General features: G+C 44.6%; 1 protein-coding gene across 1 annotated transcript in view; it reads right to left on the reverse strand.

Annotated features, from left to right (window-relative positions):
• Nucleotides 1-8,975, reverse strand: part of NAPG (NSF attachment protein gamma) — a 161,914-nt gene extending 152,939 nt beyond the window's left edge. Inside the window, exon 1 of the mRNA XM_086964936.1 lies at nt 8,785-8,975. Coding sequence (XP_086821062.1) covers nt 8,785-8,840 — 56 coding nt within the window. The 5' untranslated portion in view covers nt 8,841-8,975. The remainder of the gene's footprint in view (nt 1-8,784) is intronic.
• Between the last annotated feature and the right edge of the window lie 18,448 nt (nt 8,976-27,423).

A 27,423-nucleotide genomic window follows, 5' to 3' on the forward strand; every position in this document is an offset into this window, starting at 1 on the left:
AGATCAGATTTATGAGCGTTACTTTTTTGAGTATGGGTGTTACCTGAGCTGATTTGAGGCATTCAGGAATCATGCCTTGTGCTAGGGAAGCATTAACAATCCTAGTCCATGTGGGGAACAGAGCATTCTTGATTTCTTTGAAAATAGAAGGGGGCAATGGGTCACTGAAGTGGTTGGAAGGGTTCATATTCTGAAGAATCTTGAAGATATCATATTCGCTAAAGGTGGTAAAGGTGCACCATGATGCAATGTTCTTCGGATTTGTGGAGGTCGGTTCAAACCTCACAGAGGAGTCAATGGATGAGGTAGTAATAGGAGACGGAAGTAAAGCCTTCTTAACAGCTAGGTCAATGGAGATGGTTCAAGATTTCTCCGTGAAGAAAGCAGCAAGATCATCGCAGGAAGGTGGGTTGCCATGAGGTACGTGTAATAAGGCATTGGGCTCTCAAATTCTCTCTTCCATATCATGCTAAAGAGTTTTCTGTTTAATTCAGGTCAGTTTATTTAGAGAAAAGCAGGGGATAGCAGTATCTCACAAATACTATTGGGTTTAGACTGACCTTATTATAGTAAGCACAGTGACAAGGAAGATGAACGAAAGAAAAGGCCTTGATCAGTTATCTGTAATCTTTATCGAGTCCTCCCTTCCTAATCCCACTTCTAACACCCTTAACTACATTCCTAAAAGGTGTTCACATGGATTAGCAAAGGTGACAAGAGTAACCAGGAAATTAAAATACGGCCCATCTTGTAACATCCCTCTAATTGCACCGAACTAGCCCAACCCTCCATATTAGAGATCCCTTCAAACTTACAACCCCTATAACGATCTATACTTTCATTGTTCAATCTTCTAAATGTATCTTTTTACTCTTCAATGAATTATATATAAGCCAGTCACTTCGGTGGTTTAGATATATACCAAGCACTGGGCACGGTTCTTCACGGTGCAAGGCAAGTGCTGAGCCTTCCGGTTAGCACTCCCCTGGCCCCATTAAGTTTAGATTTGGGGCTCAGGCATATCTCATAAAGAAATGCATTTGGACCATTAATGCACTAGAGGAAACTCTGGGCTACTCCTAAACTGCTTTACTAACACTGTGATCTAGAAGAGATACTTGGTCTCCCAGAGGCTGACATCCTTTCCTGGAATAGATGTTAAAGATACACTGTTAAGCATGAAGTTAGTTAAACTTTGGGAAGGTTTTGGACTCTGGGTGGGGGAGGGGCATTTTTGTTACATGGGGCCGGTTTTGAAGAATAGCTGCAATATCGGCCCCCTGTAACAAAAGCTGCAGCAGTGAGACGGAAGTGGTGCTTCCAAACTAGCACCCCATCCCCCTCCCTACCCCTACCCCCAGGGGTCCAGTTGAGCTGTTTGCCAGGGCCGGTTTTGGTTCCCAGATGGCCGTGTCTTAGGGTATTTATTTGGTATGAGGTGAGAAGGAAAATGTGCTACTATTGGCTGTTTGAGAGGGCAATAGCGTTGTAAGGCCGTTAGGAGAACCACACATGTAGGAATGGTGTCTGGGCTGATACTCCAATTAACCTTTATCTACTCGCTTGCTGAGAGCACGGGTGGCTTGTATCAAGGTGATGAATATACTATTCGGCCTTAGAAAATCAAAGCTTCTTTTTTGACATGCAGCGTCACTTTTGTATATACACGTAACGGAAAATGTTTAATTGATTGTTTTAAACTAAGTTTAATGTGTTTATATGACGTCTATAGGCCATTTGTATTGCTTTTGTATATTTTTTTATCTTTTTATTTGTATGCCTCTTTTATGGCGTATGGATGAAATAAAGAGTTTTGACTGACTAACTAGAAGGGATAAAGTATCCCCTGCTGTACATTATAAGGATATTGCACGTCACTGAGGAGTTCCATAGGTAAACAACCTTTAGTGGGCGGCTGATAGTGCGCATACCATTACTTCGCAAGCATTAGCTCGCTTGCGATGTTACAATGCGTACCATTAGTACCCAAGTTGTTACAAGGCATGCGTTGTAATGGTATGCGCTATCCACATCGTTGTTTGGAAGGCGCTTTCGTTTCCAAACACCGGCATGCACATCTGACGTCGCTGGAAGCAGGAGAAGAGAGGAACCACTGAGGAGAGAGAGGTAAGTGTAGTTATTTTGGGTCGTGCAGGGGTAGTCTTTTAGGTTGTAGGGTGGTGTTTGAGTAGTGTAGAGTTGTGTATTTGGGTTTAGGGTAGTCTCAGGGGTTGAGAAGGGTAGTGTTGGGGAGTAGTGATGTGGTATTTGTATAGTGTAGAGTAGGGTAAATGTAAATGTCTTGGTTCTTATAGAGCGCACTGTCACCAGACAGTCACCTTGCGGTGTCGCCTATTCGGCTTCCTGGCGCGAATACTCATGTCGCTGTGGAACCCCTCCTATCTTTCCCTGTGAAGTGTCCACTCCTGGGCACCCCCAGGGTGAAGCCAGGCATCCTTAGCGCTGTTGGGGCCGGTGTGGAGGCTAAGCAAGCTATTGCCCAGAGTTGCAGCGTGATTAGAATAGGCACAGAGGCGAGAATTAACAGGTCCGAGGAAATTGAGCCTGAAACCCCGCCGAGGCGGGAATCAAACCCTGGTCCCTGGCCAGAACTCTGCATCAGGGTCTGCCGCTCTAACCATTGAGCCACACTTCTCCACTAGTGTTTTAGGGATTAGGGAAGTGTCGGGGTCATGCATGGTAGTGTTTCAGTGCAGGGACCGGACTGTGGGTAGGGACAGGGTCGTGCTAGGGGTAGTGTTTTAGGGTAGTGTCGGGGGGTCGTGAAGTGTAGTGTTAGAGTGTAGGGTCCAGGAAGGGGGAAGGTCGTGTAGGGGTGGTGCATTAGGGTTTAGAGTAGTGTAGTGGTGTTTAAGTAGTGTAAGGTAGTGTAATGTATGCATTATTTTAGTGGGATGTTTTAATTAGCATAAACTATAGTACATTTATAACAATTTGCGTTATAAATGCATGCGAAGTTAAAACTTGTAAAGTAATGGTAAAAACATTGCACTAAAAGCATGCGTAGTAATGGTAAGCGAAGTATCGAGATACATTCGTTCCATAACCATATATAGGAACAAGGTCAAAGGCAGAGTTCCTTCATAAGGTTATGGAACTCAGAAGTGACTTGCAATATCCTTGTCATATACGCCAGGGGTATTTTATCCCATATATTACATGGTCAGACCATTACCTTTCCCACAAAACACTTAAAACATTAATGCATACCTCTTTCATATGAAAGAGTGAGTATGTTTGCAAACATGAAGAAGAATAAAATCTCTAGTGAAAAATTAAACACATCAAAAACCCATTAGATTTTGTTGCAAACAGATATTATAAACAGTTAAAAAAAGTCAGTTTTCAAAAAAATAAAAGCTGCCATAGCTCTGAATGTGTAGGAACATGCAGAAAGATTCTAGTTTTTCTCCAACTATCTAATGAGTGCAAAAAAGAACAAGCAACGACAGAGGAATGTCGGAAAAGCAGGCAGAGACAGAGCACAGAATTTGGGGAAAGCATATAGTGGCAAGGGAAGCAAGCAGGGTCGGAGAAGTCTCAGAATAAGCAAGCAGAGACAGAGCAAGGAATATGGGAGAGGGCAGGCAAATAGAGGCATGCAGGGAGCAACAGGGCAAGCAGGCAGGGACGGCGAGGGGGGGGGGTCTGGGGTTAAGAGAAAGAACACATAGGTAGAGGAGGGCCGGAGAAAGCAAGCAGGGCCAGGCCAATGAATCATGGACAGGGCAGGCAAAGAGGGGGGCATGAAAGCATGGGTAGGATAGACTCACAGGAAGAACGCAGGGACAGGACAAGAAATCTGGGCAGCGAAGCATACATGGAAAACAAGTAAAATTATTATTGATTGATATTATTATGTCCATTGAGGAATGAAGGAGAAAATGGGGGGGTGGGGATTGGAACACCAATGTGCCTTGCCATGTGTCGCTATGCCAAGCCTAGTGTCTGCACAACGCACCCCTGTTGTCGGGTCCACCTTGTCACAGGGGCGGGTAGGTACATGGAAATGAGCCTGCCAGTGTAAATGGGGTTTCAGCCCATGTGTGAATGCTTTGTGTTGTGTGATGTATAATTGCTCTTACCTCTCTCCCCCACCACAAAGCTTTTTTTCCCCAACAGCTCCCAAGGACTTTTTTTGTTGTGTTCCAGCATTGCCTGTGTCATGTGTACACTGCACTGTTTGGCACTGCTTAGCGCATACCCTGGGCCATTGGGGTCCCTGTACCGCCTGGGTTAGCTCCGTGCCTCCCCAGTGCTCATGGCATGCAGCTCAATAGTTTCTAGAAATGACCACAGCTCTCGTGACATGCCGAAAGTCGACGCAGTTCAGTGTCGTCTTCCAGCAGCGTGATATGCCCAGTATGTGTCTTGGGTTAATTTGTGCCTCCCCGTGATGTGTCCGGTAGAGTCAGGTATGACCTGTGTCTCGCTAGCCCATGCCACCATTATCCATGCGCGGGAACAGTCTAAAAATAAAATGGATCTGACCCTGATGCTCACCTAAAGTGCTCCAGTATACTCTGGCCGAGTTTGCGCTATACAAAAACTGCAAAAATAAATCTCCTGAGAGAAGACCCAAAGCTGAGCTGGATTCAGGCCCCGCATCCCCCAAGCCAGGGGAATTGGTCCCCTTCGAAGCAAGGCGTCCAGCACAGGATTCTGCCGCGTGCACGAGTAGCTCCTTAAAGCTCTTTAGCTACCTCGCCCCTTAGCACGGCATGCTGTTGCTGCACACGTAGGAAGAGCATGTAACAGTGCTATATAAACAAAACTCTTACTTTCTTGGAGTTAATAAAACTCCTTCTGCTACACACGCTTGCTCGCACCTACCACATTCTGGCGTGGTTGTAGCTTCATACTCCACCCTATAACTTCAGTTGTGTTGGGTGAAACCGGCCTACTTTTGCGAATTTCAAGTTATGCTACAATTACGCCACGCACTCTTTCCATAATTGTGTTCCGTTTGCAGTTAAAATTTACAGTGAATGCGCATGAACAAGAGAACGTGATTAACTGTTTTTTTGTAGTGGTTTCGTTTTTTGCCCAAATGTATTCTTGAATAAAGAAGGTAAAGTGTACAGAACGCCGGGGCCTGACTGTTGATGCTCAGATCACCGCCGCCCCACTCTAATCAGCCGAGGGAGGGCAGCAGCTCGGGGGGGGCCTTTAATGGCTGCCAAGAGGAAGACTAGTACTACCCGCGGGTCCTGAGTGAGGCACACGGGAGTCGCAGCGCTTCTCGCCTGCCGGAACACAGCTGAAAATGCGTTACAGGCGAGGATAGGACACAGAGGGCGGTGGGTACGGGGGAGGGCGGGGCTGTGCTCAGAAGGGAGAGTGTCTAAACAAGTCAAATACCGCTGCTTCCAGAAATAAAGCCTGCCTGTTTATCAGCGCCGCTCGCACCTCTGAAGACTCCCCCTGCATTCCACGAGGCGCGCAGCGCGATCCGGATTTGTCTGCCATGCAAAAGCGCACGTGCCCAACGTTATCCTATGGGACAACGCTGCGCGCTGCCAGGTCTTGTATCCACATTCCACTCGTTGTCGGCTGAGCCGACAGCTATAGTTCTCTCTGCGAGAGGCGCTTTTCGCAGCGAGCCCTAAAAATTTTCTCTCTGCTGATCATTGCAAGCTTAAAAAAAAATAGAGCAGAAGAAAGAAAAGCAAAGTTCTGTTTTTGTTGCTTTAAACAGCTGCTTCAATTATGCTCTGTGACTGGATCTGCTATTCACCCTGGCTGCTAGCTCTGGCAGCAGGGATTTTATATTATCAGAACTCGAATGTAATAAATTCATTTAATTTCATTTCATAAATCTTTATTTCGGCATTATGCCATAAAAGAATGCAAGCAATAAAAGCAGTATTCAAGGATGATAATTCATTTCATGTTACATACATAATAAATAATTTAAAAAGAAACAAACTAAAAATATTGCATAATCTCAGGAGAACGCTGTCATTCATTAGTAATTAAGTGCCTGCGCTTGTGCCACATGGCTGCCAGGAATTTAGAAACAGCAAATACAATATGTCTGCTTGTGTCGGTTTTTAAGACTCTAAAAGCGTGCATGCACTGTGCAAAACCCAAGTTCTTGCACAGAGGTACAAGCCAATACTTGCTGGTACTCGAGTAAGCTGGGCAGAAAAACAAAATATGTAGCTCGCTTTCTATCTCACAGCTACACCCTGGGCAATCACTCGGAGCACAAACTGACCATTTGCTAGTAAAGGCTCTTATGGGTAGAGTACCAAATCTCCATTGTGCATACAGTTTCCTGGCTAAGATGGGATGAATATCATCCATAAACTGCTCGAAATGATAGAAATCTTTCTTCATTAAAAAGAAATCAGTTACTGAAGGGGAACACATAGATTTGCAACATTTAGGGGTGGTACATTGCCCTCAAAATGGTATAACTATGGTAGGTTTAGATAGAGAAATTGTCCGACTTGACCGAATAGCTGACCTGTCACTGACCCAATGCACTCAATAGGCGATCGAGAGCAGAGGTGCTGCCGGAGCACTCTGTCAGAAGAATCGATTACCCAGTTGGGGTACTAATTGGCTTCATCTAGAGAGAGGGTGTGACGCTGGTGTTGCACTTAGCTGAGGTCACCTGTCCTGATCTGTACCTGTCTTGTGGGCACCTGATTAGTCGGGAGCCTGGTCCTGGTCCATATTTTTTGCCCCAGTCCAAGGCCAGGATTGGTCATTGCACCATACTAGGTAAATATAATCCATGTAGTATGTCCTTGAGCTATTTCCCTTTCTCACTCTTCCCAGGTACCAATGTCTAAAGGGGTTACTGTGATTTCTTGCAAACTTTATGTCCTGCTGGTCATATTCTTGCTTGTAAAATTTATGGTCACGAGATTGTGGCCCTTTTCATTTTGACTCAGAAAATCTTTCATAGATAAAAGGTTTTAAACTTTTCCCGAGTCTGTGGTCATTATAAGAAAGTAAATGTGTTTAAATATTACCTGTTTATGCTACCTCCCTCTGATTCACAGGACTTATAGTAAGGCGACAAGGATCGGTAAGTTATGGTTTACAGGTATAAGTCCTAAACGGACATCTGGGCAAACTGATAGGGTGACTAAATTAGTAATTAAGTTAGGCAGGACTACTAGTTCAAAGTGTGTATGTTATATGGGCCCAAGATGAGTATCGTAAACTGAGCTAGTAGGTCCCTGCGCGCTCTATCACAACGAAAGGGTACTTATCTTGATTGCGAGCAGCAAGAAAAGAGGGCTGTTCGCAGTCTGACCCTTCATTGTACCCTTAACTGCCTGTTCATTGGTAGACCTTTGTTGACTCTTTAGTTTCCTATTGGCCAGTTTCTACTTGGGGCTTCTGAGAACTCTAGTTTGTATTCGTTTTCTTGGCTGCTATTTACTATAAAGCAAGATTGGAAAGCATAATATGAGCCTCCTGCCTTGCCATAAAATTAGACCTGTACTACTGCTTACCATATGACATATCCTCCAAACTGGGCTTACTAGAGTCTCACACCTTCAGGATCCTGTTGAATTGTCCCACACCATACCTATCAAAACTAACATCAAAGACAATACTCTTGTTCAGCAAAGCCATGCCCTCAGACTCTAGCTTACACTAGATATATCTGGAAAATATTATTCACTAAAGTGACACATCTTCAGACTCAAGTAAACAGCCGTGCATACCATCCATCATAAATCTGACATAATGATAAAACCTACAACGACCGGCTAAAACACAGCCAACTGCAAAACATGCACTGACAAAGCCAATAGGTTGTTTAATGTGCTAACATGTGTAAAAAGCATTTGTGTATTCCTGTATTTGCAAATGGTAGCTCATTAAAATCCGACCTACTGGATGGTCAAAGTTGCTTTCGTTTGAGGACATACGAAAGAGAATAATAGATAAAAAGGCGATGGGGGAAACATTGGAAAATTTGTGAATGGAAAAACAAAAGTAAATGGACATAAATGGAAAGTCAATAGGAAAGACAGTGCGGAAAGGAAAACGACTAAGGACAGGAAATGCACTCATAGAACCGACAACTAAAACATGAGAAAACAGCTTGCAGCAGTGAAAAAGCAAACAATACAATGATTGGTTCCTGTGTAAGATGAATGTATGAGACAAGCAAATTAATGTATGGTGATTGGATGGGCTTTTGACATGTACATTTTCCCCCAATACACTGCGATGCAAGCACTCCATAGGAGGTGGAATGACACATCGAACGAATATAACGTAAAGGCAATCACGAGGCCAATGAAATGACCAAGTGTTTAACAAACGCCAGCTCACACATCGGAATATACGGCCCTTCGAAACAATAACGTTATTATCATTTTTGCCTGAAAAGAAAGGCGTGACTAGAAGTAAACACGGAGTGGACTATATGCATGGGGGACAACATGCGAAATTAACGAACTTCGAAAATAATGCAGATGCCACCCATAAATTCAATCAGTGCATAGTAAAATTACTAAAATGCAGAGCTTTGTTAAAAAAATGGAACCACACGGAAGCATCTTGGAAATACATCTAGTAATCGCCCAGTACTGTATGAATAAACAGTATAATCCCAGGCAAACAGACCGTAAGGGGACATGTCGGGGATCAGGATCTGCACAATATTACCCAGCCCGCCACGGGTGAGAACGGGGACTCTACAACAGTCCATATAAAATAGGGGAACAACAGTCAGGAGTTAACGATTATTCAGATTAATTTCTAAAATTGCACTTATAATCAAGCTACCATTTCTCTGCTTTGGAGATGTGCTCCAGGGCCTCGTTGATCTTCTGAGCCGCCATGACAGGTGCTCGACTTATTCTCAGAGACCGATCGCGAAATTACAGCCAAGAGATGCACCGAATTCTCAGCTGACAGCACCGGGGACTGCTACACCAGCCCCGCCCTCCTACCAGCTCCTCGCGTCACTTCACATTGCGCTACCGAAACTGAAAGATGGCGAATCTCTTTGACCAGACAGAGCAACCACGTAGCGGCCATCTTACAATAGAGCGTTATTCCATTAAGTTGAGGTGGTAACAATTCGAAACCTGTTTGACATAATACTTATACGTTTTCTGAAATGGAAAGCGATCTTTTTGTGTGAAAAAATGCAATAAGATTTGGTTATGAAAAGGAAATAACATATGAAATTATTACAGCGTGGGCTCTTTTACAACACGTTCTTCTTCGTTGTAGAAGCGTATTCTCTAATTACATGTTTCCTTGTAAACAGTTATGTAACCAATAGGGAATCGTTTGGTCGAGTGGCTGACTTTGGCTCATTGAGCGCTTGCATGCCAGTCCTTCCAAATTCAACGGGCGGTTCACATCTTCACCCTTCCTGTATGCGGAACATCTGTTGGCAAAGCATAGCCGTCCTACCGCCCTAAGCACATAACCAATCATAGCCGCCATGATGTAACATAATCCTCACAAATGCTACTGATAGGCAGAATACATTACTGTTCAAAACTGTAATACTTAAATATATGTGTAACTGTAAAGTTGGAGTCCACACGTAATAGTAATTGAAAGGTTTAATTCCAGATTGAAACACCTATTGTATATAAAGGTGAAGGCTATGTTCTACCTTGCTCTCTTCCCTCAAGCGACTCCAATCACGGTTCCAATACCCCCAGCAGCGAACTGGAGCACCAAGAGGAGCATGCTTCAAGGAATGTCACCTTCATAGGATACAAATTAAAACAACATAATACTTAATACAACAGCTAACACATGAGCAAATACATTTGCCAAACACAACACATCTCCCTTTCTTCTAATACATAACTATGCTTTAAAATAGACCTCAAGTCCTAAAAGTAACTAACAACCCTAGTCAAAAAGGAAGATCATCCTAGAGCATTCTAGAGTAATCCGATAACTTCAGCCAGGCTATTCCAGCAATTATCTGGGGAAGTCATCCAAGCCATCCTGAAGTGTGCCTATGGGGTATAATATTTAAATGAGATGCCTTTAGTCATCACAAAAACTACTCCAGGATGGTGTCCTGATTACTTCAATTAAAAATGCGTGATGATCCTTTACAACTCAAGGAATACTAATTGACAACTTCAGGATGAGAGTGAATTACTCCAGGATGATTTAGGGACACTATCAGGATTGTTGTGGATGACTCCAGGATGGTGTCCCGATTACTTCAATTAAAAATGCGTGATGATCTTGTACTACTGAAGGAATACTAATTGACTACTTCAGGATGAGTGCTAATTACTCCAGGATGATTTCAGGACAACCTCAGGATTACTGTTAATAACTACTGGATGATTTGCTAATATCTTCAGAATGAGTGTGTGTTACTCCAGTCAGAACATTCCTTTTCTTTTCTACCACCCTCCAATACTGCATCTTCTGCTACATCTTCTCCATCTCTTTCCCTTTGCATTACCAAATCATCCGCATTCCTGACATTATTTAGATCCATGTTTTTGTTCTCTATTTTCCATGTTTACTTCCATATATACCGTACCGTTATTCTCATGCTCAAAAACCTCATCATGCCAACCCTGTTTCTCCATTATAGAATCAAACTGGAACTCAACACCGCTCCTCCTGTCACTCCCTGTCAAATAATTTGCTGTCCCCTTTTAGGACTGCAATCCTGCTGAGATTCCATACCTTTCCATCCATCACTCAACTGGACAGTGTTGCGTAAGTCTTTAGACACCTGCAATGGTTCAGTGAATTGACTTTCTACTTTTTTCACTTTTCATGTTTTCTTTACTTTCACCCATATCCCCTCAAGGATTTCTACACTCTATGCCCCCTCTCTTGTGATCAAACATTTCTTTATATTTCTGATGTTTGTTAGGAATCCTTTTTCTCACCTCTTCCACAGGAACACTGGAATCAGATGCCTGGAACAACCATTCAGGATTGCACTTAGTCATTGCCCCCCTTCCTCTCATATCTTCAAACAGGGACACCTCCAAAGCCTCATGGTTGTTCTATACATGCACACAGTTTAAAGCATTTGAACCTCCCAATCTTCTCCATTCTTTACCACCAGTTATATAGCATTCTTAAGCTCTCTGGTAAACCTCTCGATCATTCCATTTACAATAGGATTATAGACAGAAGTCGTTCTATGTTTTACTACCACCATCTCAAAATTACTCTTTGCTAAATTAGACAGGAATTGTACCCCATTGTCACTAATGATTTGTACTAGTAAACCCTCATTGAGCCTCAAAGTTCTTAAAGGCTAATCTGAATTAGCACACCAAATGCAATTTCTCACCATTCTCTCCGGACAAATGTCCATACCAGGCCACCAATACCATTTTATTACCCTTGGTTTGGTTTTCACAATCCACCATGGCCTACATCGCACAGTATCACAATACTTTTTCTCAGTGTGGTTGGTGGAACAATTCTATCACATCTGTGTACAAACCCATGAACTACCGATAACTCCCTCTTAATTTCATAAAATGTTTCAACTCTTTAGGAATAATTGATTTATTTGGCCATCTGTGTTTTACAAATCCAATGAGTTGCTGTAAAACTGCATCCTTAGCATTTTCCATTTTCCAGTACTTTTCTTTTAATCTTGTCATTTCTTTATCGTAAATTAAAGCAATCTGATATTCATTTCAAACAAGCGTATCACATTCCTGTATGTCTGTTGGCATGTGTGATAAAAAGTCAGCCAGAACATTCTGCTTTTCTGGTACATATTCTATTTTATATATGAAGTCTAGTAACCTCATTGACATCCTTTCTATTCTAGCGAATGCATTGAACAAGCCTTCTGTAGTCAATAGGTTTACTAAAGGTTTGTGGTCATTGTGTACCCTGCACTGTTTATACCACACAAACGATCTAAAATGCTCCAGGGCCCACACACAAGAAAGGGTTTCTTAATCACCCAGACTTTTTCTTCCACCAGTGATAATGCACGAGAAGCGTATGCAATTACAGTTTACTTGCTCTCAACATGTATTTGAGAAAGGACTCCCCCAACTCTTTATTGCAAGCATCCACAGTAACAACATTCTCTAGCTCAGGGTTAAAGCGTTTGAATATGGGGGTGTAGCGGGCTCAGAAGAAACTTGTGAGAGGCTACGTCTATGTAAAGCGGGTTTTATTTTGTAATAGATTCGCTTTCTGGGATCAGCCAGTCTGACACACAACAAGTAAGGGGGATTAACGGGACTCCTCTTTGGTCCTCCTGGGCTCCTAGCAGTGTCTTCCTTCTTCACCACTCAGTCTTCCTTCTTTCCTCCCGGGTCTGGGGGCGTACGTGGAAGGACTCCGGAATCCAAAAGAAAATATCAAAAGGAAGGGGTAAGTACTCTTGCAGTACGGCGATAATGAGGGAAGGGAGTGAGGGAGCAACCCAATTCACCCAGTGACACACAACAAGCGGTGGGGAGTGAGTGTGATGGGTTGGGGTTTTATACTATCTACAATTGGCTGGTAGTGGTTGCTGTCTCTACGCGTCTGGTCTCTCTCGCCTCCCGACCCAGCCCGTGAACCGCTCTCGTACCAGTGTCAGCCACGCTCCTCCTAGAGCATGGTCCCGGTGGCCTCCTGACTTTCCTGTCCACTCTGAGCCATCCTCCTCTCCTCCTAGGCTAGATGGTAGTCCCTGGCATCTCCGTATCTTGTCCTGATCTTGGTTTTCTCTTCTTCCGCTGTTCTCTCGCTCCTTCCAATCTCCGGTGTCAGCGCACACCGTGTTCCGGTCGTCGTCTTTTCTTATTGGAGCATAGGAGATGACGTCCACATCGGGGGTGGAGTCTGCTGCCAGCGAGCTCCAGTTAAAGTGACCAGCGTCTGTTTCCGATAGGTCTGGCTGGGATGACTGGAACCACTCGTCCTGTCGAGGAGAAATGAAAGGGTCAATAACCTCACGAGCCTCCCACCAGTCCCTTGTCAGTCCAGTTGTTACTCCGGGTATACCCACCCTGTGACAGGGGGCTTCCACAATAGCTTTATTTATGTCCCTAAACTTCCCTTTACATTCTTCAGTCCATTGAAATTTCTCCTTGTTTACCATACATTTATTTGCCTGTCTCAGCTTTCTGCTCCACAGTGGTTTCGGTTTGTGTGGAGAAAGCTTCAGTATTGTATTTACTCCACTTCCGGTTATGCAGCTTGAGTGGAATTTAGCTGCCTAGCTGCTTACTCCTATTGGCTATTTAATTCTTAGACTCGACAGAGATGGCAGGACAGGAGCTGGAATAGCCATTGTTTTTAAAGATACACTTAAACTCTGTTTCATTTATACTCTCCATTCTGGGATTTGTATCTTTAAGCTTGAACTTTCCTCTAATGATTTTTGCAAAGGAGCTCTAGTGTAGTGACCTCCTGGGCCCAAAAAAGAGTTTAGCCAGTGCCCTATGGAATATATTGCACCCCATGTTCGGGCATCTCAACAATTTCTTCTGCTTAGTGATTTTAATTTTCATGGTGAGGATTCCACAAATACAGAGGTTGCACAGCTCATTTCTGATCTAGCCACACTTGGTCTATATAAAAAAGTCAATGAACCTACTCAAACGGCGGGTCATACGTCGTATTTAATCTTTATGAACTTCACATCCTTGACCTGCAAACTCCCCCAACCTCTTCTCTGGATGGATCATTCCCTAATCCATTTCCAGATCCTTAAGAAAAGAGTGATGCTAAATAAAAAATTATACTATAAGCTTATCAAGACACTGGTATAAAGTTAATCCTGACTCATTCAGTCAGTCAAATAAATCAAAAACATCTTTTTTTGAATAATCAAATATTCATTAAAGAAAAAACACATTAAGAACACATAAACACATATAAAGTATAAAATATTTAATAAAACACAATTCATCACAAACAAAAGTGACATATAAAAGCAATACAGTTTCAACGGGGCAGTCTTGACCGGTAAACATTATAGAACATAAACACAATTCATTACACACAAAAATAAAATCCAACCTATGGTGGCATGTGTAATCACTACAATATCAACAGGGCCATCTTAATCAGAAAGCATTGAATGCTGGGCCCAAACTGCCACTTTAATAAAAGAGCCTCCATATAAGCTTATCTCATCATCCAGCATTTGCAAGAGAAAACTCAATCCCACCTTAGAATCCCTGATATTGTGTTTTTAATGAGAGGAAGTAAAAAGTGCTTTGTATATCTTAAAAATAATTTGCTAAAAAGTGCAAAGTAGACTGAACAGAATCCCAGAGGCAAGTGCACACATCAAGGTTTTTGTTTCAAACCCAGGGGAAAGCATAATAAGTATTTTAATGTACCAGCCCTAAACGAAACAACAAACTATGTTCCCAAGGTCCCCTTGCTGTAAAGAGGTAGCTGGTGGGAGAGCTGACTACATCATGTTTAAATAAGCTGTCACTGATGACTTCCCCACATCCACGTTCAATGTAGTGGTACGCTCAAAATTAAACAGGGTTATCTGCACACATTTCTTATTTACATTCACAGTATATTCAGGGTCTGTGAAGACACACTGTAAACCAATCTTTCGAAAAACATACGCCATAGCTTCTAACTATGGGATTTGGTGTCCCCTTTCAAACACACGACAATGCTAATAATATCCCTGGTTAAAGTGGCTTCTGCCTTTTTCTGTACTGCTTACCAAAGTAATGCAGGGCATGCTCTAATGTGATCTTTCATATGTGGTAAGCCCAGTTCTTCGTGTCATAACTCATAGGAGGAGGATTTAGGGAAACACAGCACCTTCATGGAAAATCTATTTTCTTCGATCAGTATAGCATCGCAGATGGAGATACCCCATTCCCAGCTCTGTGTGCTGCAACAGGAGCGCACTGAGTTTTGAAAATATGCAACAAGGGGCCAAGTGCACCTCCTCCTGGTGCCTGGAGTAGATTGCTTAGTGAGACAACTGCTCTGAACAACTTAGACCTAGGCTGAGAGATATGAGGCATCCATGACCCAGAAGCAGCAAAGGTGACTCCCAAATATAAAAAAAGTGCTGGTGCATCTTATGCTGTTAGTACCTACAACAAGGGTTGTTACCTGCTTGCTCTTTAGCCCGCATGCCATAAAGTAGGATTCAACAAAGTTGATTTGAAGGTCTAAGGAACCCATCAAGTTCACAAAGGCATGCACCAGCTGATGCAGGGCATTTGGTGTTTGTGCCATCAGCATTGTGTCATCAGTGTAAAGGAGGGAAGGTAGCAGTAGCCTTGGAATCTGGGTACATCTGGTGTAGCAGTGACTAAAAAAGGGTGAAGCTTATTAATATATAATATAACTAAAAGAGGGGACAAAACACACCCTTGTCTCACACCAGTAAAATACTTACATCATTGGACACCTTTCTTTCTGTACTTTATGGAGCCAATGGCCAGTTGTTTGAGAACTGGGATGAATCCGTGCTGAAATCAGTTGGGGGATACTAATCATGTGGTATCATTATACACAGATGATACGCTGGTCTACCTGACACAGCCAGAGTGCTCCGTCCCGATACTGTTGGCAGAAATGCGAAGCTTCGGTGAAATTTCAGGACTATGTATCAATCCTAAAAAATCCAGGGTGGTACAGATGGGTAAACTAGCCATTGTCTGTCCAGAGTCGAGACCATTCCTAGATATACCATGGGCTGAAGAGGGGACGCGATACATAGTTATAGACGTGGCGCCGTCTACTGACGCTTATCACAAACTTAATATTGGCAGCGTGTTGGAGGGACTAAAAGGTTTGATTAATTTCTGGGCTGAGTTAGGGCTATCACTTATGGGACACATAGCGATCATTAAAATGATCGTTGTACCACAGTGCCTATATGTAATGCAACACTCAGTCTATATAATTCCACTATCATATTTAACTATTATAGAAGGTCTCATTGGAGATCTCCTATGGGGGCAAACACGAAGAAGAGTGCGACTGACGACACAGCAAAGAACATGGGAGAGGGGTGGTCTGGAGGTGCCAAGACTGGAACTCAATTACATTCACTCTTAGCTCCAATATGCAGTCCATTGGTTAGATGAAGGGGACAATTGGGAAAAATCTCTGTTGGCTGGAACATATGAGAGTGGCACACTGGCTGCACTGCTGGTGCTGGGGAGTGGGGTTCCAGAAAAACGTCTGTCCATAATACGACATGTAGCAAAAGTGTGGGAAAATGTAGTAAGACGAGTGGTGCAACATGCCCCATACTTACCCGACATGCCCTTGTTGGCAATTCGTCCATTCGCTGCTATCGCAGACTTTATATCAGTATGGCGATGGAGAGACGGCGGCTGCCAACTGTTAGAGGATCTGTGCATGGGCAGGCAATTCATAACATGTGAGGAAGCACAGAGTACGTTTGAACTGGGACCAGGCCAATTCCTGAAATATGGGACAATATCTAGTGTTGCAAGGTAGCTTTGGCTGAGTTTCTCAGAGGAACCTCCCACTAATAATATATTAAGGGATATGTTAGTTAAGACACAGGGGGGGTGACTCATCTCGCACCTCAGCCTAGCACTACGTGAAGACCTGCAGATGGAGCCATTAGGGCTTCAAAAAAATGAGACACACTATTGAATGAACCTCTGACTGAGGCTGAATGGAGAACAGTACGTGAGGGGGTGCAAAAAGTTAGTGCAAATGCACAATTCAAATTACTCATATATAATATCATACATCAAGTATATCTAACCCAGCGCACATTACATATAATATATCAATCCCTGATGGATGGCTGTCCCAGAAGAAGCACACAGGGAGCAGACGTCCTCCACATGATTTGGTAATGCCCAATGCAGCTGCCCTACTAGGGAGAGGCAGCTGGCTGGAACATACCATGGGAGATCAAACAAGTATTATTGGGGCTATTACCTACACCAAAAAACCAAAAGCTAGGTAGACATTTTGTTAATCTGAGGTACGGTAGGTGCTGGCCAAAAGGTGAATAGTGATAGCGTGGATGCAACGTCAGCCCCTGAAGCATGCAGCCTGGTTGAGAGATACTAGGGAGTGGGCAACTGCAGAGTTATTACGAATGAGATTCGTATGAAAAGACGAAAAGGCCTAGGAAGATAGACTGGCGTGGGCCTCCATGATAAGGACCGATAGGAAAGTTAGGAGTCGGCACCCCAAGAGGGTACAGGGAGGGAACGCCCCTAAAGAAACAAGATAAATACAAATGTAGACTAGAAGGGCCCGACAATTTATCATTAGATGTGAACTGACGCTATAGGTGATCACAACTTTAGAAATAGCACTGACCGGAAGGAAGGGGGATGGGGTGGGTTAGGAGGTTACTGTTAGTTTTTGGTATAAGAGATGTTGGCAAGATATAACGTTTGTAATCAAGAGTCAGAAATTGGTAAATAATACGAATATTTTATAATGTATGGAATGATAGATACAAAATGATATGAACAGTTTAGAGTGTCAATAGATGGATAGAAGTTGTTTTATGTATTCTAAATTGCTATTCTGAAACACACTGTGATATGTATAAAAGTGTAAATGCCAATAAACAGAATAAAAAAAAGTAAAAACCTTTCTATCTTTACTTATTCGAACTCTAGCTTCATCTGTGCAAATATGCCATAAAGTGCCCCAGTGCTTCATCCATCCCAAAAGAGAGAAGAGTTTCCCACAACTTAAAGCGATTGATGCAGTCAAATGCTTGAGACAGGTCCATAAATGTCAAGTAAAAAGGGGAACATTTAACAACATTATATTTTCCAATAATAGGTGACAAATTAAGACATTGCTCAACAGTCCCCACCAGGTTCCTAAACCTTTATTCTAAAATTTTAACAGAGGTGTCTATTAGGGAGATGGGCCTGTGGCATCCTGGGTGAGAGAAATCAGCCCTTCTTAAAGATGGGTACATTAATGGAGGTTTTCCAGGATGCCGTTAGTGGGGAATTAACACGTTTTGGAAAAACATTAGTTAATAGTGGTACCCAAAATTCCAGGTTGCATTTTATAAGATTAATAGGTAAGCGCTCTGGACCAAGGGCCTTACCACACATATTTTGGCTAATGGCATCCTCTACTTCTCTGAGAGTTACCCCAATGTCTGAGCAATTGTTAACAACCAGAGAGGAATCGATATCGGCAGGTGATGGTGCATAGATTTCAGAGAAATGGGCCTCCCAAGACTCACTGGGAATATGACAGCTAATTGGGCTCACTATTAAGTTCATTCTGCTCATTTTGGTCACAGCCGACCAAAAGAGTTTACTGTTCTTTTTGTCTGTTGGTACTTCAAGGGAGTCCCATTGTTGTGCTAACACTTCCATGTGTCACTAGAGGGTGTTGTCCCAACAACTGGTGACAGGTGCTCTTATGCTCTGCGGTCAGTTTAGGGGAGAGGATCACACCTTCCACTGAGCCATTACCTTCCTTGGCAGACAGGAGGTCAGGGAGAGGCTCACTCTCCTCTTCCACCCCGTTATCTGTCGCCAAGAGCATGCTCACTTCGGACCTCTCAAAGTGGGGTTTGAGGCGGTTCACGTGGAGGACCCTCAAAGGGTTCCTCAGAGCCTGCAAATCCACCAGGTAGGTGACATCACTTTTGCGCTCCATCACCTCAAATGGCCCAGTCCACTTGTTCTGCAAGGCACATGGTTCCACAGTGGCCATGACCCATGCTTTTTGTACAGGTTGAAATTCGACCAGAGTGGCATTCGGTCATACCACTTCTTCATTTCTTCCTGGCTTGCTTCCAGGTTCGCCTGAGCGAGTTTCCTGAAGTGGGCAGTTTGGTTTCAGAAGGCCAGCATGTAACTAAATACATCCTGGGGAGTTTTCCTGGGAGCGGCCTCCCAGCCTTCCTTCACCAAACTTAGAGGTCAGCTCACAGGGTGACCATACAGGAGCTCAAAGGGGCTGAACCCAAGAGACTTCTCTGTAGTACCTCCCTGTATGCAAAGAGAAGGCACGGCAAGAGGACGGCCACTTATGCCTCGTGGGTTCTGTTAGACCCTTAATCATGCCCTTCAAGGTCCAGTTGAATCTCTCTTCCAGACCGTTACCTTGTGGGTGGCAAAGAGTGTTGAACTTGTAAGTCACACCACACTCCTTCCACAGGGATTTCATATACTTAGATATGAAGTTGTTCCCCCTGTCAGAAACCACCTCTCTGGGGAACCCCACTCTTGGAAAGAGCCCCATTAACGCCCAGCCCACCACTGGCGCCGTCATTGTCCTGAGAGGGATTGACTCTGGGTACCGGGTGGCATGATCCACCAAGACCAGGATGTACCTATTCCCCATGGCGGTCTTGGGATCCAGTGGCCCCACAATGTCCATCCCTACCCTTTCAAAGGGTGTTTCAAGAACTGGAAATGGTTGAAGAGGAGCTTTGACCTTCCTCCCACTCCTACCACTTCCCTGGTAAGTTTGGCAAGACCGGCAAAGTCCATCTGACTGCCTTCGCATTTTGGGCCAGAAGATGTGGGTGACAAGCCTGTCAAAGATCTTGTCCTGCCCCAAATGTCCAGCCAAAGGCACGTCATGAGCCAGACCTAGTAGGAAGGTCCTGAAATGCTGGGGTACCACCAGCACATGGGCTGACCGAGGCTCAGCGACCTTAGGCTCACTTTACAGGAGATCATTCTCCTAGTAGATCCAATGTGATCTGGACTGATCACTAGCTGCCTGGTCTGCAGCCTGCCGCCACAGACTCTCTAGAGAAGGGCACTCTTTCTGCTCCTTGCAGAATTCCTCCCTGGTGGGACCACCTTCTTGCTGCCAATCGGTCAGCTCAGAGATGTCCCCCAGTTCAGATACCTGCTCCCCTGTAGGCACCAGGGCATCCCCCTCAATGTCCGACTCCTTCAGGTCCGTGGGAACTTCAGGGGCCGGGTTCCCACGCCCCTTGCCCTTTCTCGTGGCAGGGACTTGGGCCACTGTTTCAGGCTCCAAGTCCTCTTGACCACCCTGTCTGGCCACCATTGACCGAGTGGATACGCATGCCCACTCTGGCAAACCAAGCATCTCCAAGATAGACCTGAGCTCAACATCCTTCTACAAGGACTGCTCCAGGTCGTTACCTAGCGGACAATCTACAGGCATGGAAGGGCTCCCAACCACCCTCAAGGGACCTGAGACCCCCCCCCCCCCCCCCCCCACTCGAAGGGAACCTGTGCCACCAGACACTGGCGCTCTGAATTGTCTACTGCAATTACTTGGTGGAATGCCTGCTTCTCAGAGACCAGGTGACACCGGACTGAGGTCACACTGGCTCTAGTATCTCTGAGAGCCTCTACCCTTTTCCCATTGATGGTCCCCAGGTGCAGTATTTCTTTATGTTAGGGGGCACCTGGTTTCCTGGGACCATCTCACTGTCCCTTAGTGAGACAGGGGTAATTTCTGCGGGGTCCCCACCCTGCTGTGGATACTCCTCCTCGTCCCCAAGTGCTATACTAGCCAACCCTTTGGACTGGCCACCGGTGGGTGGCTGAGCCCCCTTTGAGCACCTGGGGTCCCCCTTCATGTGCTCCACCTGGTCACATGCAAAACACTTGTGTGGGCCAGTCTCAGCAGGCTTTCCTGATGAGACCCCTTGTTTCTTATCTCCGGGGGGATGGGAACCTTTACTCTGGGTGTTAGTTTGGGACCCTCTAGAGAACTCCTGTGTGTTATCCTTGTCCTCCCAACTTTTATGCTGTGGACCCTGCCAACCTTTGGCTGAATCTCCCCCAAACACTTTCTTGTGGACCCTGGTACTCACCCAGTGGTCTGCCTCCATACCAAGCTTCCTAGAGTCTGTCAGCTTCCTATCAACTAGGTGCTGGCGCAGATCTGCAAAGCATAGATTAGACAAGTGCTCCCATGCTATCAAATTGTAGAGCCCCTGAAAATCTGTCACATTACTGCCCTTCACCCAGCCATCCAGTGACCAGCAACACACATCCACACATTCCAACCGAGTGTTGGCATCAGACTTCTTACTGGACCTGAACTGATCCCTGTACTTTTCAGGAGTAAGACCATACTTAGTGAGAAGGGCGTACTTCATGTCTGGATAGGATAGATGAGTGATACCCCTTACCCAAAGCTATTAAAGTATCCATTGCTTCTTCTGGGTATAGAGGCCACAATCCTGATCCCCAATTCTCTTCAGGGACCCCATTCATGTGGATTGCTGCCTCGTACACCTGAAACCACCTTTGTATATCATTCCCTTCTTGAATTCCTTGCCTACATTCTTAGGGATGTGCACAATTATGTCTGCCTGTCTTGATAGGTTGCTGCCACCCTCTTAACTGGTTCTACTCCTCTGATCCAGCTCCTTTATCCTGATCTTGTGATCTGACATCATCCTTGTCTCTTCCATGGCTAACTTAAGCTTCTCCAGTTCTGCTGCCACTCTTCCTGCCTCCCACCTGTCCTCCAGCTACTGTAGGGACAGGCCACTGCTGCCTTGCCTGGAAGGTTCCCCTCCACCCAAAAGCACATGCACCCTAGAAATTGGATCCTCCGCCTCTCCATTGAGATCACCAGACTGCTCGCTGGCATGTCTAGCTGCTACCCAGGCCCTCAGCCCCTTTTGAGCTCATCCTTCCTAGTGAGGCCTCTGACTTGGACTTTTAGGTTTTTGTAAATTGATTTCAATTCCCTAACATTGTAGACTTCCAACCTATCCTCCTCAAAGGCAATTCCAGGGATGCAACGGATGATGCTCTTGATTCCGGCATGATGAAGTAGCAAGTTTAAACTGGCAAGATCAAAAATAGGCCAAAAATAAAAAGAGTATGTGGCACGTAATGGTCTACGAAATAGTGGTAGTGCACACCAATCACTGTAATTAAAGTGCAAACGCAAGTCCTATCCTCACTGCTTACAACCGATGTTAGAAATGGGGTTCTTAGTTGTCAAGGGCTTGCACCTTTGTCCAAATAGGGACCCTTCTTCCTAGTAAAGATAAGGAAGTTACACTCCTAAAATAACCCATGCTCGCCCCCTTGGTAGCTTGGCACGAGCAGTCAGGCTTATCTTAGAGGCAGTGTGTAAAGCATTTGCACATAACCAACAGTAATACAGTATAAGCACTACAAAAGGACACCACACCAGTTTAGAAAAAGATCTATTCTTTATATACAAGACCAAAAATGTTAAAAATACACAATACAGTACTTAAAAATCTACAGTTATCAAAATACGCTTTAAGAATAGTTCCTTGATGTCGATAGCTCCGTCCGGGGCTATCGAGGCGCCATGAGCAAACAAATCCAAACAGTTCTTGCTGACCGCGGAGTCGCGGGCCAGCTACATTGTCGGAAAGACATGCAAACAGTACCTTCTAGAAATGCAGGGTGCCAGCGAACTCTCGTGGAATTTCCGAGAACATGGCGTCCACAGGCGTTGGTTCCGAAAGGTTGGTGCAGTAGTCGCGAGGCCCTCGAAGTCACATGCGTTACAGGTCAATCTCCTCTCTATTGAAGTCAGGAGCGCTGGCGTCAGCAGTCGTTGGGTGCTGCGGTGAGAAGTGCAGCAGTGCAGCGTGCAGTGCCCTCAGGTCGTGGTGCGAGCAGCGGCTCGGTGGCGGTATCAGATGGCATTGTTGGTGAGACATGGGTCGCGTTGCGAGATGAAGGCGGTGCTCGTCATGGTGCAAGCAGTTCACGGTGCAAGCAGCATCGTCGTTGATGCTGAAGCGATGTCATCGGCTGACGAACTGGAATCGCTGGCGCCAGCATCGGTAGGCCAGGGCGGTGTGTTGTGTAACTTTATGAGCGGTGCCCTTGAACCACCGTGCAAGCAGCGGCGTTGATTTCGGCGTGGAGCGGCATCATTGGTGATACCAAGGCGTCATCGTGAAGCAAGATGGTGTGGAGTGCAGTGCCGACAGGTCGCAGTGCGAGCAGCGGGTCAGTGGCGGCATCAGCAGGCGTCATCGGTGAGACCAGGGTCGCGGTGCGGCATTGCTGCGGTGCCCTCTGCGGTGCCAAGGCATCTTCGTGAAGTGAGGCGGTGCAGAGTGCAGCGCCCACAGGTTGCGGTGCGGGCAGCGACTCGGTGGCGGCTTCAGCAGGGGTCGGCGGTGAGACGAGGGTCAAGGTGCGGCATTACGGTGGTGCCCTCTGTGGTGACGTCAGGACACAGAGTCAGCAGCGGGGTCGTAGACGTCGTCGAGTTGCTTTTCCTCCGTTACAGCACAAAACACACAGTCCCCAGTGCTACGGGCACAAAAGCTTGAAGTCTTTGTTGTTCCTGAGACATCTTGAACAGGGAGCAATCTCTACCTCAAGCCCTTGGAGAAACTCACAAAGCAGATTGGAGAAATTCCAGTCCTTTCACTGGCCAAGACAGAAGCAGCCACTGCAGGCCAACACAGCAAAGCACACAGCAAAGTGGTAGGTCCTCCTCACAGCTTCTCCAGCTCTTCTTCTTGTCAGTCTTCTTGATCCAAAAGAGTTCTAAAGTTCAGGGTCTGGGTCCCAATATTTATATCCCAAAATCCTTTGATCTTTTAGGCAGCGAGTGTCTGTGCCCAGCCAGAACCAGTTCTGCCTTCTCTGGTGTGAATTCCTGGCAGGAGGTGGAGACGGCATTGTCAGAGACAAACCAGGCTCTTTGAGGTGCAAGGACATCTCCTCCCCCTTCCCCCATTGCAGCCCAGGTATATTCAGCCCTTTCCTGACCCTAAGTAGACTATCTGAAGCTCTCCTGCTCCCCAGCATTCTGTCATTCAAAACTCAGACAGCCCATCGACATTCCAGCAAAGGCACACAGGATGACTGAGCAAGAAAATACCTACTTTCTAAAAGTGGTATTTTCAAACACAGAATGTAAAAATCACCTTCACTAAAAGATGCACCTTCAGGCATCCTAAACTTTATTTTTCCACCTAGTTCCCAGGGCCAGTTATGTCTATAAGATGCTATAACCAAACTTCCCATTCTGTCCTATGGGGAACAGGTAGCCTTGTAATAGTGAAAAACTAAATGGGCTTTAATTCACTATCAGGACATGCCACCCACCCCAGGGCATGTCATACCTTTAACATACACTGCACCCTGCCCGCAGGGGTACTTTGGGCCTACTTTAGGGGTGACTAACATGTAGAAAAGGGAAGGTTTAGGGCCTGGCAAGTGGGTGCACTTGCCAAGTCGACATGGCAGTTGTAAACTGCGTGCAGACTCTGCAATGGCAGGTCTGAGTTACCTTTTTAAGGCTACTTACATGGGTGACACAATCAGTGCTGCAGGCCCACTTGTAGCAGTTGATTTACATGCCCTGGCACACTCAGTGTACTTTACTAGGGACTAACAAGTAAATCAAATACCCAATCATGGAAAAACCAATCCATAACACAATTTACTACAGGAGCACTTGCACTTTACCACTGATCAGCAGTGAGAAAAGTGCGCAGAAACACTACGTCAGCAAAAACAGAGTCAAAACTGTGAGGGCAGAAAGCAAAAACTCAGGGGAAACACTCCAAAAGATGCCAAGTCTAAAAGAGAGCAGAACAGAGGCAGACTTAGGCAGATAGGTGGGTAGGTTTAGTTCCATTCTGATTTGTGCTTTGACAAGGCTTATTTGCTCTATGTTTTGTTTCCCTTCAAGGGAGATTCTGCAATAATTAATTATCGATTTGGCTTTATGCCTACTCACTCTTGCTTGTGGAACTTTTCAGGAGTTCTGACTGGCATCATTTTGTGCCCCATTGTCTCTAGAATGGGAATTGTTTCTTTATGGAACACACTGTTTGCAAATTATGATGCTTTGTGCTAACTTAATTTTTCTGTTATCAATTCTGTAACCTGATTGATATCTGACTACTGCATGAAGAGTCAGAGATTCTTAAATTTTGATTGGAAAAATAAATCCCTTTAAAACTACTCACAACTCTCTTTATTAGCTGAAATGTTTATTTGCATTTTATGAATTGCTCATGTTTATGTAGGAGCCCTCTGGTCATAAGCGTTGGCAAAGAGCCATCCACCTTAAGCGGAAATCAGGGTAACGGTAACCAGAGGTAATGGTGCCACATTTTCTAGATTTTCCAAAGTGATATTACCTTGGGATTTCCACTGCAAGATATACATTCTATTTCTCTGTCAGAGAGTACATCCTGCTGCAAGGTATTCGAGCACCAGGTAATTGATCAATTCTACAGTCATAGGATCTAAGGGGCAGAAGACTAGCAGTCTTTTCCACATCAAAAACCTCTTTCAAATCATGATAGCTGACAGGTAAATCAGAAGCTTGAGAACTAGTGAGTACTACTGCTTTCCTAGGGGTGTTAGAACTACAAAACACATGATCCTTACAACTATCAGGACTAAAAGCTAATATAATCTCTTTCCAATTAATGAAGAGACTGTGTTGACATAACCAAGGCAGCCCCAATATGGCAGGAAAGTGAGGAAACTGAATAAGATCAAATGCAACAGTCTCTTGATGTTTCTCTTTAATAACCAATGTTAAATCAGCAGTAGCATGTATGATTTTGCAACAAAGGGTCATTTCTTTCTATGAGTGGTATGGACCAATTGGCTGCGGACCCCCCCCAAATATAAAATATCAATAGCTACTTCAGCTTGGTCTGTCAGGAAGCAAGCAGCTTTACACATAAAGTGGAGTTGGCACTGACTAATAAAGGCCGCAGACTTGGCGGGACTCCCCATAAAATGTCCGGGAGGGGCCAAAGGAATGGACTGAAATGTAGTAACTTGTATAACCGGAACATTAGTACCAGGTGACTGAGAGGATGGTGGAAACCGAGTTCCTGGCATAGTACCCAAACTAGATTCAGCTCGTTGTTGTAGGGAATTCACCCATGTAGGCAAGGCTCTATAACTGGATGGCTCTACATCCAATCTTCATTTATTCTGGCATTGAAATGCCATTACCCTTTTTTCACTTTTTTCACGGGTGTATCTTTCTCATTTATCTTTAACTGATATGCAATTTTTTTAATCATTCCATTTGCATAAGGGTCATTCAACATATGAAATTACCGTCCTAAAGATAGTCTGGCAGATGCCTTTACTACATAGACCAAAACATCGACGTTTACACTTACTTTGTTTGTGTTTTTTTCATGAAAGGATTTGTTTTCTGTATAATCAGTTACGATTTTTCTTTGTGCATATTGTTTGGAATAGGTGACCACATTCGTGACAATGAGATAACTACAGCAACAAAAAACTTTAACATCTCAGTCATTGTGTGTTTATGTATGTTCATATATGTAGAATTTTTTGTACCCTTTAACATTGTTTCAACATAAATTTGTGTTTCAAGAAGTATAAAAACATCTGTGTTTTGCTCCTTTATAAAAAAAAGTTTTTTACAGATCTATTTATGTTGTAATAAGAAATTCAGCTCTGGAAATAACTTAATGTAAGATACTGGGTAGAGCTTATTACTGATGATTGCTAAAAAACATGAGAATAAGTAGAGAAAATAATTCCTTGTAGGCACTTTTACACAAATTGTTGTGTCACTGTCAAAGAATGAGATCAACTCTGGTGACGCAGATGCCTGAGTGAGATAAGCACATGGATGGATGGTAACTGCCTGAAGTCAAATTCGGCAAAAACAGAGGTTATCTTCTTCAGTAATTAATCCATCCTTTTGAACACCTGGATGGTGGCCACTAGAACTAGGTTTCCTCCCCACCCCAGTGGCCAATGTTAAAAACTTCGGAATTCTGCTAAACAAGAAGCTGAAACTCAAAGAAAAACTTAACAAGGTTACGTCCACCCCCTTCTGCTCACTGAGATGAGTTAAAAAGTTAGAGAAATATGTGCCTTTTGAGCTCTTGAAGACAGTAGTCATTTCTCTTGTGCTTGCAAGACTCGACTACTGCCACAGTCTCTATCCAGCCACGGCCGCTACAGGTAAGAGAGGTGGGGCCCGGTGGGGGGGGATTTCGATGGACGGTGACAAGCGAAAATGAAAAATGTATTACATTTTCCCTCGTCATTGACCATCGAATCCCCCCCACCGGGCCCCACCGCCTCACCGGTCTTACCTGCAGCGGACGCCACTGTCTCTATCTTAATCTTTCGGCAGGCTCTTTGAAGAAGCATCAGGCCCTGCAGAACTCTGTGGCGCGTTTCTTTCCTAAAATCCCTAAATTTGAATCAGCAAATGGTGCTATCAGGAAACTACACTGGCCGCCTCTCAGACAGAGCATTAGGTTCCTCTGTGTGGCTAATATTGCACTTCAGGGCTAAGGCCCATCACTTTTTATGGACAAGCTGAGGTGGTACATCCACAGCAGTCTTGTACTTAGCAGTTCCCCCCTTAAGAAGGATCCCCTGGAGTGGGACATTTTTTTAGGTCTACTGCCCTACTCTGAAATAGCCTAACATTTGAACTCAAAACAGCTCATTCCCTATCAGTTTTTAGAAAATCCCTGAAAACCTAGATTTTTGCCCAGCAATAGGAGACCCGCTC

Source organism: Lissotriton vulgaris, chromosome 4_1, assembly GCF_964263255.1.
Source record: "Lissotriton vulgaris chromosome 4_1, aLisVul1.2, whole genome shotgun sequence".
NCBI classification, from domain to species: Eukaryota; Metazoa; Chordata; class Amphibia; order Caudata; family Salamandridae; genus Lissotriton; species Lissotriton vulgaris.